The 18,067-nt window shown below is 37.4% G+C and overlaps 1 protein-coding gene and 1 pseudogene across 4 annotated transcripts; both read right to left on the bottom strand.

The window, feature by feature from the left end:
• Nucleotides 1-1,640: 1,640 nt before the first annotated feature.
• LOC114268622 (G-type lectin S-receptor-like serine/threonine-protein kinase At2g19130) lies at nucleotides 1,641-17,241 on the bottom strand. Of its 4 annotated transcripts, XM_082879985.1 has the most exons (8): nucleotides 16,970-17,088; nucleotides 15,983-16,844; nucleotides 15,062-15,196; nucleotides 14,597-14,794; nucleotides 3,562-3,772; nucleotides 3,211-3,445; nucleotides 2,964-3,109; nucleotides 1,641-2,202 (listed from the first exon to the last, which is right to left on the bottom strand). In XM_082879985.1, the coding sequence occupies exons 2-4, from the start codon at nucleotides 16,842-16,844 to the stop codon at nucleotides 14,736-14,738; spliced, it is 1,056 nt and encodes a 351-aa protein (XP_082736111.1). In that variant the 5' UTR covers nucleotides 16,970-17,088; the 3' UTR covers nucleotides 1,641-2,202; nucleotides 2,964-3,109; nucleotides 3,211-3,445; nucleotides 3,562-3,772; nucleotides 14,597-14,735. The 4 variants fall into 4 exon arrangements, with proteins under 4 accessions (XP_082736111.1, XP_082736113.1, XP_082736110.1 ...); XM_082879987.1 differs by lacking the exon at nucleotides 14,597-14,794 and having other exon boundaries at nucleotides 16,970-17,241; XM_082879984.1 differs by having other exon boundaries at nucleotides 15,983-16,982.
• LOC114268982 (G-type lectin S-receptor-like serine/threonine-protein kinase At1g11300 pseudogene) lies at nucleotides 1,897-3,685 on the bottom strand (annotated as a pseudogene).
• Nucleotides 17,242-18,067: the final 826 nt, after the last annotated feature.

Raw genomic sequence — 18,067 nt, 5'->3', positions numbered from 1 at the left:
TTCATCGCCTTGATCACTTTTAACCAGACCAAATTTGTTTTATAATGTCGACAATGAGGCTGCTATTTTCATGTTCATTTCAAAGGCCTAATGAAACAAACAACGATGATTTATTCATTATATAATTAACAATGAGAGCAGAAGCAGCACATACATTCCCAAATTTTTGGTAATTTACATGGAATAATCAATTTCAGATATGAATATAGATTAGGAGTTTTTGTGTTCTTTCTTCTTAGCATTATAAAATATTAAAAATTGTTGGTTTTGTTGTGGGTATTTTTACCTATCCTTTTATTTTTACTTGTTTAAAACACACGGCTAATATATAATTGGATTATGTAGTTGGTGAAAGGCTAATATATAATTGGATTATGTAGTTGGTGAAAGGCTAATATATAATTGGATTATGTAGTTGCAGTTTTTCACCGAGTAGAAGCTTTCTCTGATTCACACTCGCCATCTCGCCGGACTTTTGATTGCGCTCACTGTGCATCGCCAATGATGCAACACAATTGAATTTGGGAGCCCAATTTATGTTTGATGAATATTATAAATGTTTTTTTTTATTAATTTTAAAATTGAGGATTGTTCAGAAAAAAAAAATTCGGAAAAAAAAAAAAAAAGAAGAAGAGAAAGTTACCATTTATTGGTAAATTATAAAAAATTATTACAAATTTATGGTAAATTTTATAATATTAATTATTAATATTTATAATATTTTTCATCTATTTTTAATTTAATGATTTTTTTTAATTTCAAAAATATTTAATTTTCCAAGTTCTACCCACTAGACGGACCATTAAATTTTTTAAAAAAATAAGTCAAGAAATGACCAAAAAAATAGTGGACTTTTTTTTATTTTTTCTTTAATTTTTTTTTTCAAATTTTTGTTCCTTTTTAAATACCTAAGATGGAAAGAAAAATTTTAAAAAATTGACATAACTTTTTTTTTAAAAAAACAATCAGAAAAATAGAAAACATTATACATAGATTCGGACCGGCAAATGAGATGGAAGAGCAACAAGACGGAAGAAAATATTGTTAGTGTCAAAGGTGAAAAAGGCGATGTTGGTGACATAACTCATATCTTGATGCCGCTAGCAATGTCTATCTCAATGCTGATAGCGACATTGTTGGACAATCATAAGAGTAGCAACAACACTGGATCGTCCCTAGAATTACTCTTTCTTTAACCCTAGGTTTTGAAAATTTAACCATCTACATTTTTCTCAAAACAAAACAATACACCAAGTTTTTGTTACCAATTTCCAAATAAAATGAAAACAAAAAAGGAAATTAGAAAATAAAAACAAAAATGTTATCAGACAAGGACAATTGCTTCCGTGAAAAATGAAAATATAAAACGAAAACCAAAAACACATACGAAACTCAAACACAGGTGTTTTTTTAATCTTTCATCAGCTTCTTTTTTGGACGGCAATGACAGAATTTGTTTCCTCTGTGTTTGATCTTTGAGTCAGGTCTTTCACGAGCATAACCGAGAAACTTGCCCTGTTAGTCGAGTTGTTTTCGAAATTTAAAATTATTACACAACTTATCCAAATCAACATCAACATTTTGATAGAGTTCACCAATAGTTCCTAATTTTGTCGACAATATTGTGTTGTATTTGTTGATACCGCAGTATTGTATCAATAAACCAAGTCACTAAACTTCATTTACAGTCTAAATGAGTTGAATCTCCCTTCTTCCAACATATGGGTTGCAAACTTGTCTACAGACTAAATCACACAACCTAATTGTCACTCTTCATTGTTAACACTATTTAGTACATTCCAGGCACACTTCTTTTATTGGGGAAGCGAAAAAAAAAAGTGAGTTTACAAAGAAAAAACAAAGACGATAGATGAATTGACATGGAAGACTGAACTGTTACAGGGGTTTCAGAATTGAATTTGTCACATTGTTCAGTGAACATATTTCTGGGCTTCTGCATGAAGTCCGATCAGGCACACTTGTCATAATTGAAAATGCAGGTTGTTTTGGAGAGGGTGGAAACACAAGTTCATTGCTAAGCATTGACACAACACTAGACATGGTAGGCCTGTCGGCTGCAATTTCTTGAACACAAAGAAGCCCTCTATTTATGTACCTCAACAGCATATGTGTAGAAGATACATCTTCTAGTATTGGGTCCTTCAGGTCCTGTCCAATGCCACTCTTCCACAAGTCCCATGACTGAAAAATAAGGCAACAAGTATATCTCATTGTGAATCCTTCAAAGACGAATTATACGAAGAATTAAGGCTCGGTTTGGTGGAGCTTTTCAAAATATAGTTACACACTCACTTTTGAGTGTGGTGTTTGTTTAGCGTTTTCAAAAATTAATTCCACACTCACTTTTGAAAACTTTTTCCAAGGCAGGAAAATTTAGGCTAACCGATCATCCCACCAGATGTCCTACCGGATGTCCCACTAGTCGTCTAGCCAGAACAGTGTTGGGTTTTTTTTTTTCTTTTTTTTTTTTTTGCACTGTTATTTTTATATTACAAAAAAAAAATTGTGAAATTTTTTTAAAATTTTTTATAAGCTTTGAATAGAATATTGGGTTGTGTGTTTGGTTATGAGTTGTAAATTTTTATATCAAATATTATATGTCACATTACTCAATTCAAACTCAATTTAAAACTTTTTTCAAAACTCATAACCAAACAAATTTTCCACACTAAATCATAATTTCAAAACTCACAAACTCAAAATATAACTCTATTCTCAAATCATAATTCTAAAACTCTACCAAACACTACCTAAGATTTTCAAGGCAGTTCTAGGCTCCCATCACTAGAAGGTTTGGGAAGGGTCAGATGCACGCAGTCTTTATGCCCGCATGCGAAGAGGTTGTTTCTATGGTATAAAGGTCTAAGATTTCAAAAGAAAAAGGGAAAAGGGAAAAGGGAAGAAAAATAAATAAATAAATGTAGTAGCATTCTAGTACTCACATATCCAAGAAGATTAAGAGATTCAATATGATAAAAGCCAGTATTCTTTTTGCCACTCAAAATTTCCAACAACAAGACTCCAAAACTAAAAATGTCGGATTTGATGGAAGAGGCCTTTCCAAGCATACTCAGGTGACATGTAACCGCTGAATTCAAGTATTAAATCGAATCAGTATCCTCAAAGATATGAATGTATGCAAAAATAAGATGTTTTGGAGGAAAGGCGCACAAATTATGTTTTACTCACTAAATGCCAACAATTCAATTTGTTGCTTGTGATCCATTTCCCCCAAAAATTCTTGCCAGCCCAAAATCAGAAATTTTTGGGTTCATATCTTTATCCAACAGAATGTTGCTAGCTTTCAAATTTCTGTGAATAATTCGTAACCTTGAATAATGATGAAGATAGAGAAGCCCCTGAGCAATTCCTTCAATGATATCAACGCATAACTCCCAATTTAGTATCCTGTGTTTGATTGGATCTGTCTCAATTTCACACCAAATTAATAAATTAAATGATAGTACATAAGCATGAATAGACATAATAACAGAAAAAAATATATATATTTAATATGTTCAAGTTTGCTAAGGCACAAACCAAAAAGGAAGAAATCCAAGCTTTTTTTGGGCATATACTCATAGACCAAAATCTTTTCATCTCCTTCAATGCAACAGCCCAGCAGTCTCACAAGATTCTTGTGTTGAAATTTCGCTATGAGCATTGCCTCATTCTGTAATTCCTCCAATCCTTGTCCAGGTTTTCTTGAAAGCCTTTTCACAGCCACCTCATATCCCTTTAGTAGCATTCCCTGATATGGAACCTTATTCACTTTATTTTTATTCTATGGAAAACTAACATCAAATACTATCTGAAAGTAATATGTTAAGTAAACACAGACTGGAACAAAGAAAAATAAAACTCTATGCCTCGACTGGGACTCCACTACTTGGTTATGTTAGGTCCCTATGTTGTCAAATCCGGAGACAAAACATTGTGTTGGTTCAAATGTAATTTTTTGTGTTTTTGTTCTGTCCGCTCGAGCGTATACTTGTGAGCTCGAGCGTAGATTCGCAGGTCTCAGTAGTTTTTCAGGGTAAGCAACATATACTGGTGGATCTGATTTTACGCTCGAGCGGATTATCCTACGCTCGAGCGCATCTCAGTTTGTTTCGCACGCAGTTTTGGTCAGTCCGCTCGAGCGGGATGTGGTGAGCTCGAGCGGAGATCGCGGACCCAGATTCCTATTTAAAGTTGTTAAGGGTGTTTCTGTGAAGGATGTTTTCCTAGATCTGATCTAAACAAACTAGGGTTGTGTTTAAAGTTTTCTTTGGAGATTTTTCATAGTGTTCCTTGATGTTCTTGAGAGAGTTCTGAACTTATGCATTGAGATTCATACATCAAGGAGGTTGCTTCTTAAGTTTCAAGTGAGTTCTCTTCGGTGGATTCCGAAGATCAAAGCGTAGGATTCAAAAGGCGTTTGAGTCTACGTAGTCGTTAATTCGACAAGTGAAGTTGTGGTGTGGAATCAACTTCAGGATCAATTTCGTGACGAAGGTGTGGTGAAAAGAGTTACAGAAGATTCAGAGACAAATTGACTAGGGTTGGGTAATTTGTATGATTTCTTTGTAATCTTTTCGTTCTTCAGTAGTGGATTGATAGTGGCGGTTCGCCCGTGGTTTTTTATTACAATTGAAGGTTCTTCAATTGTGGTTTTTTCCACGTAAAAAATCGTTTGTGTTGATTTATTGTTTATTCTCAAAAACAAACAAACTAAAATCACTCTCGTAAGTGTTTGATGATTTTAGGTTGAGTGTTTTGAATTTATTGGGTTTTGGAATTAGTTAATCTTGATCTAATCACAAATCACGTAGGATTTTCAATTGGTATCAGAGCGGGTCACTCTTTGTTTTTTCAAAACTATAGGAGTGTGATTTCGTGTGATTAGTTTCATGGATTCTATTCGTGAAGGTAACTCCACTCATAGACCCCCTTTACTTGACGGTACAAACTATTCTTATTGGAAAGCTCGTATGAGAGCATTTTTAAAATCCATCGATAAGAAAGTTTGGCACTCCGTAATCTTTGGGTGGAGTGAACCTACAATCACCATTGATGGGATTGATATTCCTAAACCCCTTGATAAATGGGACACAACCGATTACCAGAATTCGAGTTGGAACAGCAAAGCTCTCAACTCCCTCTTCTGCTCTGTCACACCTGAAGAATTCCGTCGAATTTGCACGTGTGAAATAGCAAAAGAGGCGTGGGATATTCTTGAAACGATTCACGAAGGTACTACCTCTGTTAAAAGGTCAAAACTTCAACGTCTCACGTCCGCCTTTGAAACCCTTTTTATGCGCGACGATGAGACGTTCGATGAATTTTATGCAAAACTCAGTGACATCGTGAATTCCTGTTTCACTCTCGGTGAAAAAATCCCGGAAGCAAAAGTTGTTGGAAAAATTTTGAGGTCCCTTCCCGAGAGGTTCCAACCAAAGGTGACAGCCATTGAGGAGGCTCAGAATGTTGATACCCTCAAGCTCGATCAATTGGTTGGAAATTTGCAGACTTATGAAGCCCACCAAATTTCTAAGAAAAAGCAAAAAGAAAATATGGCTTTCACGAGTGCCCATGAGACTGCAAAACCTCCGGAGACTGAATTTGATTTAGAGTCTGAGATGACGGCTATGCTTACAAAACAGTTTAAAAATTTTTTGAAAAAGAAGCCGAATTTCAAAGCCCCTATTTCAAAAGATAAGAGTAATGACAAACTCAAAACTGTTCCACCAAAATTTGCTCAAACTACTGAGAAAAAAATTGTAAGGGGATCAGGGGTCAAGTGCTATGAATGTCAAGGTTTTGGTCACATTGCCCTTGAATGCCCTTCGAAAAAGAATCGAAAGAAAGTCTACACTGTAACTTGGGATGATGAAAGCGGGTCGGAGCAAGAACCCGAAGAACCTGAATCTGGAGAAGACGGGGATAGTGCTTTCATGGCATTTTGGTCTACTTTCACACCGCCTCCTCCTAAGCCAGCAGAGCTAGCTCGTGGTCAGAACTTGCATCTTGCTCCTACTTTTGATGGGAGTAACTACCTGTTTTGGAAAATCAGAATGAGAGCTTTTCTGAGAGCTTTTGATCCAGAAGGCTGGCAGGCCATTGAAGAAGATACAGACAGTGCTGACAATCCGAGCAATCAGAGAGCCCTGATCACTATTCGTGGGGCAATTTCTCCTGAAGAACAGCAACGGGTTGTTCATTGCACAAAGGCTAAAGAGGCATGGGAAATTTTGAGCCAATTCCATGAAAGAGAAAATTCGCCTTCACTACCATCCAGCAACCTTCCTGTCTTAGTTGCTAGACTGGATGAGGTCAAGGAGAATGAAGAGCAAAAAGAGGATGATGAAACATTTGAGGATAATGATGAGATCAATGGCGATGAACTACAACAAGCCTACGAAAAGCTGTACGAGGAATCTTTGAATTTGTCCAAACTCAATGACAAACTCTCTCTCAAGCTCAAGACATGTGAGAGTGAGAATGTCAGGCTGAAAGGAGAACTTGTAGCAGCAAAGCAGAATATCGTCAAGATCTCGAGTGACAGGCAAGACTTATGTAGAAAATTACTATCCTGTGAAACTGAAAGGAATGAACTTCTGAAGGTGTATTCCACATATGAAGAAAAGCTTGAAAGTCTTGAGCTGTCATAAGTCAGATTGGAAGAGATAGTCTGTCAAAAGGATGAAGAGCTTCGGGTTGCTAGAGCCACTATTGCCATGTGGAACAAAGGTTCCAAATCTTTAGAAGACATCCTCGGGTCTCAACAAATGGGTTGCGACAAAAGCGGGTTAGGCTATGGTGCAACAGCTCACAAGGGTCAGGCCTCTACTTCACATAACAAGAAGACTCAAGCAAAGGGAAAATTGAAGGTAGACCAGGTTGATCTCTCTCTCCGTCTACCTAAAGCTGGTAAAATCAACAAAAAGGAGGTAAAACCGGTTTTTATTTGTCATCACTGTGGTAGGTATGGCCACATTCGTCCTTACTGTTTTGAACTGTTTGGTAAGGTGTCTCAAAAGGGTAGAAATTCTAATACTTTTTGGGTTAGGAGACAACCTTACATGTCTAGGCTGAACACCAAGACTAAAAAGATTTGGATTAGAAAAGAGGATTTGACTTGTTTTGTTGCTCACACTGCTCTAAAAGCACGTGATTCACACATGTGGTATCTTGATAGTGCGTGTTCTCGTCATATGTCCGGTAACAAATCCTACTTCACCTCCCTTGAAAAATATGAAGGAAGAATTGTTACCTTTGGAGATGGCGGCACTTCGAGAGTCATTGGTAAGGGCTCTATAAGTGTTGTTGGTCTTCCCAAGCTAGATAATGTTCTACTAGTTGATGGTCTTAAAGCAAATCTTTTAAGCATTAGTCAAATGTGTGATTCCCATCATGAAGTATTGTTTTCAAAAAATAAATGTGAAATTTTGGATAAAAAGGGAAATACTGTCTTACATGGGGTTCGCACATCTGATAACTGCTATGGGATTGTTACTACTAATGATCTCACTTGTCACTCTGCCATCATTAGTAACATTGACTTGTGGCAGCAAAGATTAGGTCACATGAATTTCAATGACCAAACTAAGATAGCCAACAAAGAGCTTGTGAGGGGAATACCTAAACTAGGTAAGAATTTGAGCCATGTGTGTGGACCATGTCAGCTTGGTAAACAAACCCGTGCTCCTCATAAAAAGGTGAACAACTTTACAACCAAACGTCCTCTTGAATTGGTTCACATGGATTTAATGGGTCCTACTCGCACTGAAAGCATCGGAGGTAAAAGATACATTTTTTTAACTGTTGATGATTTTACTCGATTTTCGTGGGTAAATTTTTTAAGGGAAAAATCTGATACGTTTGATGCTTTCCAGGCCTTAGTCCTTAAAATCCAAAATGAACAGGGTGTTTCCATTGGGCGTATCACAAGAATCCGAACTGATCATGGTCGTGAATTTGAAAATAGTTCGTTTTCGGATTTTTGTGATATGCATGGAATCAAGCATGAATTTTCTGCTCCTATTACTCCACAACAAAATGGAGTTGTTGAGAGGAAGAACAGGGTTGTTCAAGAAATGGCTAGGGTCATGCTCCTTAGTAAGAACATTCCTCCTAAGTTTTGGGCTGAAGCCTTAAATACTACTGTGTATGTCATAAATCGCGTGTATTTAAGGCCCGGCACTTTACAAACTCCATATGAATTGTGGAAGGGTTTGAAACCTAATGTAAAATACTTCAAAACTTTTGGGAGTAAGTGTTACATCTTCAAAGATAGAGAGCCTTTGGGCAAATTTGACTCCCGAAGTGATGAAGATATTTTTCTAGGGTATTCAACCACTAGTAGGGCTTTTAGAGTCTATAACCTGCGAACTTCATCTTTAATGGAATCTATCAATGTGGTTATAGATGACACAGGTGCACCTACTCCAGCAACAAATGAGAATGATAATGATGAGTCTCCAATCTTGGATACGGATTCACAAAATCAAGAAGAAGGTGCGGACCCATCACAAGAAATGGTTACAGAACCATCTTCACAGGTAAGGTCAAGTTCAAAGAGTGCTCCAAGGGACATCACTCCTGTTGCCCCTATCACCGCAAGTCCTGAGCTTAAACCATCAGCTAGGGTGAAACTAAATCATCCAGCTCAACAGGTGATTGGAAGTGTCTCGGATCGAATGAAAACCCGAAGACAGATTCGGGATGAGGTATCACATATGTGTTATGTTTCATTAATTGAACCTAAAAATTTTAAAGAGGCCTTGCTAGATGATAGTTGGGTCAATGCTATGCATGAAGAATTAGGTCAATTTGAACGTAACAAAGTTTGGACTCTAGTTCCCAGACCTAGAGACATGAATGTGATAGGTACCAAGTGGATCTTTAAAAATAAATCTGATGAGAATGGTACAGTTGTTAGGAACAAAGCTAGGTTGGTTGCTCAAGGCTACACACAAGTAGAGGGTGTTGACTATGATGAGACGTTTGCCCCAGTTGCACGTCTCGAATCTATTCGTATTTTGCTTGGTGTTGCATGTTTTCTTGGCTTTAAATTGTTTCAAATGGATGTGAAAAGTGCCTTTTTGAATGGGTACTTGAGAGAAGAGGCATATGTTGAGCAACCAAAAGGGTTTGAGGACCCTAAATGTCCTAATCATGTCTACAAGTTAGACAAGGCTTTGTATGGATTGAAACAAGCCCCTCGAGCTTGGTATGATAGGCTTACTACATTTCTTCTTGACAATGATTTTCAAAGGGGTAGTGTGGATAAGACTTTATTTGTGAAACATACTAAGTCTCATATTCTTGTTGCTCAGATTTATGTTGATGATATTGTGTTTGGATCCACTGCTGAACATCTTGTGAAATATTTTTCGGATTGCATGACACATGAGTTTGAGATGAGCATGATGGGAGAGTTGTCTTATTTTTTGGGTCTTCAAATTAAACAGTCTCCATCAGGTATATTTGTATCTCAGTCTAAATATGCGAAAAATCTTGTGTCTAAGTTTGGTCTTGAGTCTGCCAAATATGCACGCACTCCCATGAGCACCAGTCTTCACCTCTCCAAAGATTCCTCTGGTATTGATGTTGATCCTACCCTTTATAGGAGTATGATATGGAGTCTTTTGTACCTCACAGCTAGTCGTCCCGATATAGCTTTCAGTGTAGGTGTTTGTGCCCGTTACCAAGCTAGTCCTAAAGAGTCTCATCTACTTGCTGTCAAACGCATCATTAAATATGTTAATGGGACCTTAGGATATGGGGTTTGGTTTTCCACTGATACTACAGCCAAAATTACTGGTTTTTCTGATGCCGACTGGGCAGGGTGTGCTGATGATAGGAAAAGTACCTCCGGGGGGTGTTTTTACCTTGGGAATAATTTGGTCTCTTGGCACAGTAAAAAGCAGAATGCCATCTCTCTTTCCACTGCTGAGGCTGAGTACATTGCTGCAGGGAGTTGTTGTGCACAAATGTTGTGGATGAAGCAAATGCTTCATGATTATGGAATAGAACAGAATACCCTCACTCTTTTTTGTGATAACACAAGTGCCATAAACATTTCAAAAAATCCTGTCCAACACTCTCGCACCAAACATATTGACATCCGTCATCATTTTATTCGAGAGTTAGTGGATGAAGGCCTTGTTGTTTTGGAACATATCCCTACTGAGCATCAAAAAGCTGATATTTTTACAAAACCCCTTGATCTTCTTCGATTTGAGTTTCTTAGAAAGACCTTGGGTGTAATGCTCAGTAACTAGATTGTTTCCTGTATTCGTGAGGTGAGTGTGAGTGTCTGACTTACTATTCTTAGATATGTTAATCTCATTGTGTTTGAGTCCTGGTATCTTTTGCTCCAAAAATATTCAAATGAACACTGCTCATGTTTCGTACAAGATTTGTTTTACATCTTTGTTCATAGCTCATTCTGAATGCCCATACTCATTTACTTCGTGATCTCATTCTGTACACATTCTTGAGCTAAACTGTTGCAGGGGTTTCCGCATAAGTGATCAAAGTTCTCTATGGACCACTGATAGTGTTTCGTGTACTTTTGCGGAGAAATTGACCTATACTAGTATATCATGGGTGATGTTAAGTCTCTTAACCATCTACCGCCTTAGTTTACTTCCATGGTTTCTCCCTCAGTACATGATCTCCGGGAATTAGGAAAAGGCTACCTCAGAGGCACCAACCAGGCCATCATTTTAAGTTCATTCTTCTCTAGTTGGAATCCATACTCTTGAGCGTGCATGCCACCAGTGAGTGCCCACAAAGAAAAAAAAAAATATGTCTGAGGGGGAGCTTCCGCATTTATTTAACAAATACCCCGTGATTCCTAGTGGTTTGACTTTTCTCTGTGATAGTTAGTTACTCGTGTCGGAGGTCCAGCCATCCGATCACTACTAGGATTAACTCTAGCTTTGTGGCTCTCAAGGATTGCACACACACACATTTTTACATGAGCTCTCATATGTGTTTTTGAGTTATGCATTCTCATGATGCGTGTGGCTTTGATCTAATACTATCTGTGTTGTTCATGAACTGGTGTTTCGTCTCTTTTCTCAAAATTTGCAGGACTCATCATTTGATGGATTTTCTTGTCTGTGTGGTTTAGTCTCACTTGCTCTCCTTGCTTGTTACAGGACTTTCTAGGTATGTTTTGCTATTTTTTTTTTTTTTAAAAAAAAAAAAAAAAAAAGTTCTTTACGCTCGAGCGGCATGTTTTACGCGCGAGCGCGTTTTTCACTCTTGCAGCAGTTTGTTCGTGTTTTGACAGTTCTGAGAGATGGATTTTTGAGCTCGAGCGGCCCTTTGCACACTCGCGCGGGAGTCTGCTAGCATTGTTTTACGCTCGAGCGGTAATATGTACGCTCGAGCGTACCTGTTTCATACTTAACTCCCTCTCTCGTCTCTTCGAGTCAGTTCTTTTTTTTCTGTTTCATTCTCTCGATCTAGGGTTTGGTTTGTGGCTGCATTGTGGTCGATTTTCCCTCACCTTCACCGTCCTGCCCACCGATTTGTTCTTTGGTAAGTTTTACCCTCTTTTATTTTCATTGATTTTTTGTTCTTTTTTGTTTTAGTAGGTGTTGGGTTTGTGATTTTGTGGGGTTTGTGTCTCGTTTTTTTTTGTGATTCTCTCTCTCTCACACCTTGTCCTCGTCCTATTGTCTGATTCTTTTTTGTGTGGTTTCTTTAGTGAGTCTAGTGTATTAGGGTTTATCTGTGTTCCCTCCTTCATGTCTTTATGGGCTGTTGATGTCTCTGTGCGTGCGTCTGAGTCTGGTGGTGAATATATTGCTTTGATTTTCTTATGCTTCATAGTTATGTGTTTTTCTATACCATGCTCACATTGTTCATGATTGATCTTTTGCATTGTACATTGAGGGTTTCATGCCCTGTTTTTTAATTTGGTTATTGCGCTAATGCTTTGCTTTGTTTTGGTTTGGTGTGGTTTGGGTTTTGGGTTTGTTGGTTTGTTGGGTGTTATAGTGTCTTTTTCGTCATGTCTGCTCCTGCTTCTAAACGCCGAAAGGCCACCGTCTCTCGCCCTCTCTATAACCCTGATCGGTTTCAGTCGGCCACACAATCCAAGTCCTTCCACAAATCTTTTGTGACTCGTACCGTTCATTTAGAACGGAATGTTCAACCTGATACTTTTGAGTCCATCCACATTCGCCCTTTGTTCGACCCTCTAGGTGGTGATCGTGTTTTATTGTTTTCTGGACGTCAGAATCTCGATTGGGTTCGAGAATTCTATTGTAATATGGAGGGTATTCGTGATTATGAGCCATCTTTCACTACATGGGTTCGGTCAAAATCCATTTCCGTCACCCCTGCTTTGATTCGCCAACTTCTTCAGATTGAGCAAGTCTTTCCCCAATACTATCATTTCCCTGTTCCTGACCGTCCTACTTGTGACTTTGATGATGTGGCTTTGGAACTGTGTGGTGCTGCCCGTCATTGGCCTAAAGGAGGTTTGATTAAACAGTTTGAACTTCTTCCGGAGTTCAGATTGCTTAATCTGATTGTCTGCGCCAACATCATCGTCACCACACACTCATCCGAGGTCAAACAAGACCAAGGATTCATTTTGTCCTGTATTGCCAATCACCGGTCTATTGATCTCGCCTCTCTTATTATAAGAAAGATGATTGGTGCTCATGGGCATAAAAAGCTTGGTCTTCCCTACGGTTACTTGATCAACCGAATTTTGACTGACCTTGGGACCCCTATTCTAGACGATGATGAGTTTGCCTCTCCTTCTCGCCCTTTCACTAAGAAAACTGTCTCACAGAGTCGGGCTCATGTTAAGGGGGAGTCCTCTCGGGCTGATCCTTCTGCAGGTACCACTACTGGCCTTGCTGAGGAGGCTGAATATGATGCTGCTGCCGCCGGGGGTGAGGCGGATCCTACTCCACCTGTTCCACCTCGCTCTTTTCCTGATCAGCTTCGGCATTTTGAGGAGGCTATGACTCGGCGGTTAGACTTTCTCGATGCGCGTTTTGATGCCTTTGATCGTCGTCTTGGTCAGCTGGAGCAGACTGCCGCTCACACTACTTCGCAGCTGGACCACATCATTTCCTTACTGACGCTTCAGCCGCCCCCTCCTCCATCTGGTGCGTGATTTCTTGCTTTCCTCATTCCCGGTCAAAAAGGGGGAGAGTTTGGTTCCTGCTGTGATCTTGATGGTATATTGTATTGATGCTGTGATCTTGATGGTATATTGTATTGATGGTACTCTGGTGATTATATTTTGTTTTGTTCTCTTGGTTATGACACATGGATATTTTGATATTTTGTTCATTTGAATATTTTGTTCCTTTGGTTCTATTGGATGGATACATTTTGATATATTCTTATATAGTTCCACAAGTTTTGGTTTTTCTGGTATGTTGCTAGTCTTTTCACAGGTGAATGTTGGATGAAGAATTGGATTGATGGACCGATATATGGCAAGATTGGATTATAGAGTTGTTTTGAGTGTTTTTAGTATTTGTTTTTAATCTTGTCTAGTGCATGTGTTTAAGGACATTTGTTTAGAACTGTTTTGTCCGGGAATTGACAAAGGGGGAGATTGTTAGGTCCCTATGTTGTCAAATCCGGAGACAAAACATTGTGTTGGTTCAAATGTAATTTTTTGTGTTTTTGTTCTGTCCGCTCGAGCGTATACTTGTGAGCTCGAGCGTAGATTCGCAGGTCTCAGTAGTTTTTCAGGGTAAGCAACATATACTGGTGGATCTGATTTTACGCTCGAGCGGATTATCCTACGCTCGAGCGCATCTCAGTTTGTTTCGCACGCAGTTTTGGTCAGTCCGCTCGAGCGGGATGTGGTGAGCTCGAGCGGAGATCGCGGACCCAGATTCCTATTTAAAGCTGTTAAGGGTGTTTCTGTGAAGGATGTTTTCCTAGATCTGATCTAAACAAACTAGGGTTGTGTTTAAAGTTTTCTTTGGAGATTTTTCATAGTGTTCCTTGATGTTCTTGAGAGTGTTCTGAACTTATGCATTGAGATTCATACATCAAGGAGGTTGCTTCTTAAGTTTCAAGTGAGTTCTCTTCGGTGGATTCCGAAGATCAAAGCGTAGGATTCAAAAGGCGTTTGAGTCTACGTAGTCGTTAATTCGACAAGTGAAGTTGTGGTGTGGAATCAACTTCAGGATCAATTCCGTGATGAAGGTGTGGTGAAAAGAGTTACAGAAGATTTAGAGACAAATTGACTAGGGTTGGGTAATTTGTATGATTTCTTTGTAATCTTTTCGTTCTTCAGTAGTGGATTGATAGTGGCGGTTCGCCCGTGGTTTTTTATTACAATTGAAGGTTCTTCAATTGTGGTTTTTTCCACGTAAAAAATCGTTTGTGTTGATTTATTGTTTATTCTCAAAAACAAACAAACTAAAATCACTCTCGTAAGTGTTTGATGATTTTAGGTTAAGTGTTTTGAATTTATTGGGTTTTGGAATTAGTTAATCTTGATCTAATCACAAATCACGTAGGATTTTCAGGTTAGATCAGAATGATTTCTGTATAGCGTTCAACATCCCAAAAGTGTGATGCTGAATGTTACCTTGTAAACAGGTCAAGCCACCCTCTCCGAGCTTATTTGCATTAGAGAAGTTATCGGTAGCAGCAGATACACTAGTGAAACTGAACAACAGTAAATCAACTTCCTTATTTCCACCAATAAGACTCTTACTGGCTTCATTTCATGTGCAGTTGGCAGGTCCAACACTCGTGCCAATTTCTAATTTTAACAAATCCTCCCCTGTTTAGTAAAAGATATACGTCCTTATGATTTTTGAATAATATTTGAGCATTTGGGACTATATAGAAGCACAATGGCTAATTTTGAGTTTAAATATAATACACTCACACGCATGCACATAAAATTTGCCAAAATAAACTTAGTTGGCACACATGTCCATATAAACTAAAAATCAGCATGCTATGCAAACAAAATGAACTTGCTATCACAAACAAAGGAACAAAAATAGCTTTCTTTTGTTTTATGTTCCAACAGTGAAATCCATACCTTTCTTTTGTAGCTTTCTCCTCCTCCACATACAATAAAACAAGGCTGTAGTCGACAGAGTCATAGAAACTACTAGTGCTAGAAAAATCCATTTCCACCTCTTGCTTCTTGAATTTGCAGAAAGAGTTGGGTGGACTGAATTCAAGATTTTCCATAGTTGTCAAATTAAGAATTGCATCATGAATTGAAATCTTAATTATGTGAATTGTAAATTGAATGAAGAATTGCTAAGATTTAGTACAAACTAATAAAAGATTATGCTATACACTCATATATATGAAAAAAAAAACTGAAATAAGATTGATTTTGGCATATGTTATAAAATAGTTTGTCATATAAGGACATAACTACACCATCTAATTAAGCAATGTGGGTTCAAATCCCACTAACTATAAAATTATTCAAAAACAATATAATTTGTCTTGATATTCGAAAAATGAACTTAGAAACCCTATAATAAGAAGAAAGAATTAAGTGGAATTATTTATTTTAAAACGTAAAAACAATTTAAAAACTATATGCTTATTATTCAAAAAAAAGAAGTTTAAAAAAAAAAAAAAAAAAAAAAAGGAGACACTTGTGGGACTGACCTGACCCATGTTACATTAAATCATAATTATTTTACTTTTAACTTTAAACATGCTGAGAAGATATATTATAACATTTTTTTTTAGACAAAAACAAAAAATATAAACATAGTCAATTTCTAGGACACGATAGTTCAAGAATTGCATCAATCAATTGTGATCGTGCAATTTACCATAGATTATATTCCAAATTAGACTCACTCATAAATTTGTATTGATCTATGCATGAATTGCGAATCGTACGATTCTGACAATAGACTTTTCATCAAAAACAATGTAACTAATTGTTGTCACCATGCCACCAAAACAACTGCGGCAATTCCATTATTCTTACCATTACTAAGAAACTCAGAAGCAGCAAGTTTTAGATAGAAATCTCTCCCATCAGTGTCATCATTTGTCAGCTGCTCCACATTAAAGAGATCTTCGCTCCATATTGAACACCCATCACTGCCATACACATAAGCAGAGCAAGAGCAGTTACCAAAGCAAGCTGACTCAGAGTCAACAGCACTTCTAACTTGCAAAACTATAGGATTGGCAGGCAGTCTTACTTTGGATATCCAAAGAAACTGGTCATTCTGCCCATTGGCTTGACTATCATTGCCACACTGCAAAGGGACTTTCCTTGCACACCCTCCTGATATGTCACCTGCATTCCAACTTCCTACAGAAAGGGGTTCAAAACCTGGCAAACATTGGCAAAATGGACGGGCCTTTTGACTGCAATTGCTAAAAACCCCACAGTAGGCATAAACCTCACACTGCTGGCTTGGTTGATACCAAAACAAATCCCATCGATGGGTAGTTTCAGACCATAACAGCTGCTCGAGTTTACCTGATATTTCCAACACAAATCTACTGGTCACGGAAGCATCAGTAACAGAATAAGTGAAATAGTTCCCACTCGATCTGGAAAAATAGGCGATGTCTAATAAATTGAGCGCATTCAAATCAGGGACCGTTGAGAAATTTTGTCCATTCCATTCCCCACTAGTCCAATACTTCTGATATCCCTTTATGATGAAGCACTGGCTCGTGCCTTGAGGATCAAGTTCCGGAGAGAAAACTCCAGGGCCAGGGTCTTCCCTGCTTTTCCAGGATATCAAAGACCAGATTTTTCCATTGCTCCTATCATAACCAAGCTTCATTCCAGGCAAGAGAGTATGTGAAGGGTAGTCAAAGCTCTGAGGCATCTGCATACAATGAACATGAAGAAATCAACAGGAAAACAAGAGTAAATACTTTCATCCTAGAATTATTGATGTTAACCATTAGATTTTCAGCGTGCACTCCATAATGAATAAAATAAATAGCATACACTTTTTAGCTCTTGATATACAATGGTGAACTCATTTTCTAATTGCTTAATCTTTTGAAACAACCGGTAGCCTGACAATGCTGAATCAATGAGTGGAATTCAATGACTTCCAATTTAAAGTCGTTAATGGTATTTATCAACAACAAAAAAATTATTAATGGTCATTTTTCCTACACCGTTACTGTCATCTTGACCTTCAGATACCCTTTCCTCCAGGTAAGTTTTCCTCAGAACAAGCCTACATCCAAATTATAAAATAAAATAAAAAATGTAGAATAATAATAGTCAATACTTTTCTACAAAGTATGTTCTGCCTTGTAAGTCCACATATACCCAACTTAACTTAAACGTATTACACATAACTTTTCCTTTGAATATAATAGTATAGAAGTTTGGAGAAAACTACAAATAGATCCTAATAGTTTGACTTAATCTCCATCAAGGCTTATTAAAAATAAGTCATAATAAAATTATTGCTAAAAATAATTTTTTGTGACAATTTTTTGTATGTCGCTAAAAATTACTTTTTATTATAGTTTTTATAAATTGTCACTAAAACTTAACGAATTTTTTAAACTTTTGCTGAAAGTTGAAAATTAGTGATTTTGTTTTTGTAACAACTTTTTTAAACTATCACTAAAAGTTATGATTAGTGTATTTTTTGTGGCAATTTTCAAACTGTCGCTAAAAATTAACAATTAGTGACGTTTTTTAATAATGTTTAATAAAAAATGCCATTAATTCTCACAGGACTTATTGGATAATAAATTCATCTATTAGGACCTACATGTAGGCCCCCTAGAGTTTAATTACACTTTTAACCCCTATATTTTGACCAAAATTTCACTTTGGTCCCTATAATTTCAAATTGAATAATATGGTCCCTGCACTTTAAATCCAGTTTTGATTTAGTCCTTTCATCCAAATTTCCATTAATTTTTCCTAGGACACCTTAGGAGATTGATTAGTGTCCTAAAATCCTAAAATCGTTAACTTTAACCTTCAACTTGAACAAAAGGACCAAATTGAAACTAAATTTAAAGTGTATGAATCAAATTGTTTAATTTGAAACTATATGGACCAAAATAAAAATTGAGT

Source organism: Camellia sinensis, chromosome 7 (genome assembly GCF_055761805.1).
Source record: "Camellia sinensis isolate YWXY chromosome 7, ASM5576180v1, whole genome shotgun sequence".
Taxonomy (NCBI): Eukaryota; Viridiplantae; Streptophyta; class Magnoliopsida; order Ericales; family Theaceae; genus Camellia; species Camellia sinensis.
Note: the sequence above shows the minus strand (reverse complement) of the source record. Positions and strands in the feature narration are given on the sequence as shown.

Coding starts and splice junctions, on each gene's coding strand:
- LOC114268622 (XM_082879984.1), bottom strand. CDS start 16,850: ATGCAGATGCCTCAGAGCTTTGACTACCCTTCACATACTCTCTTGCCT. Junction 15,197..15,982: donor TTCTGAGTTTCTTAGTAATG/GTAAGAATAATG, acceptor TCTTGAATTCAG/TCCACCCAACTCTTTCTGCA. Junction 14,795..15,061: donor GAGAAAGCTACAAAAGAAAG/GTATGGATTTCA, acceptor TTTACTAAACAG/GGGAGGATTTGTTAAAATTA.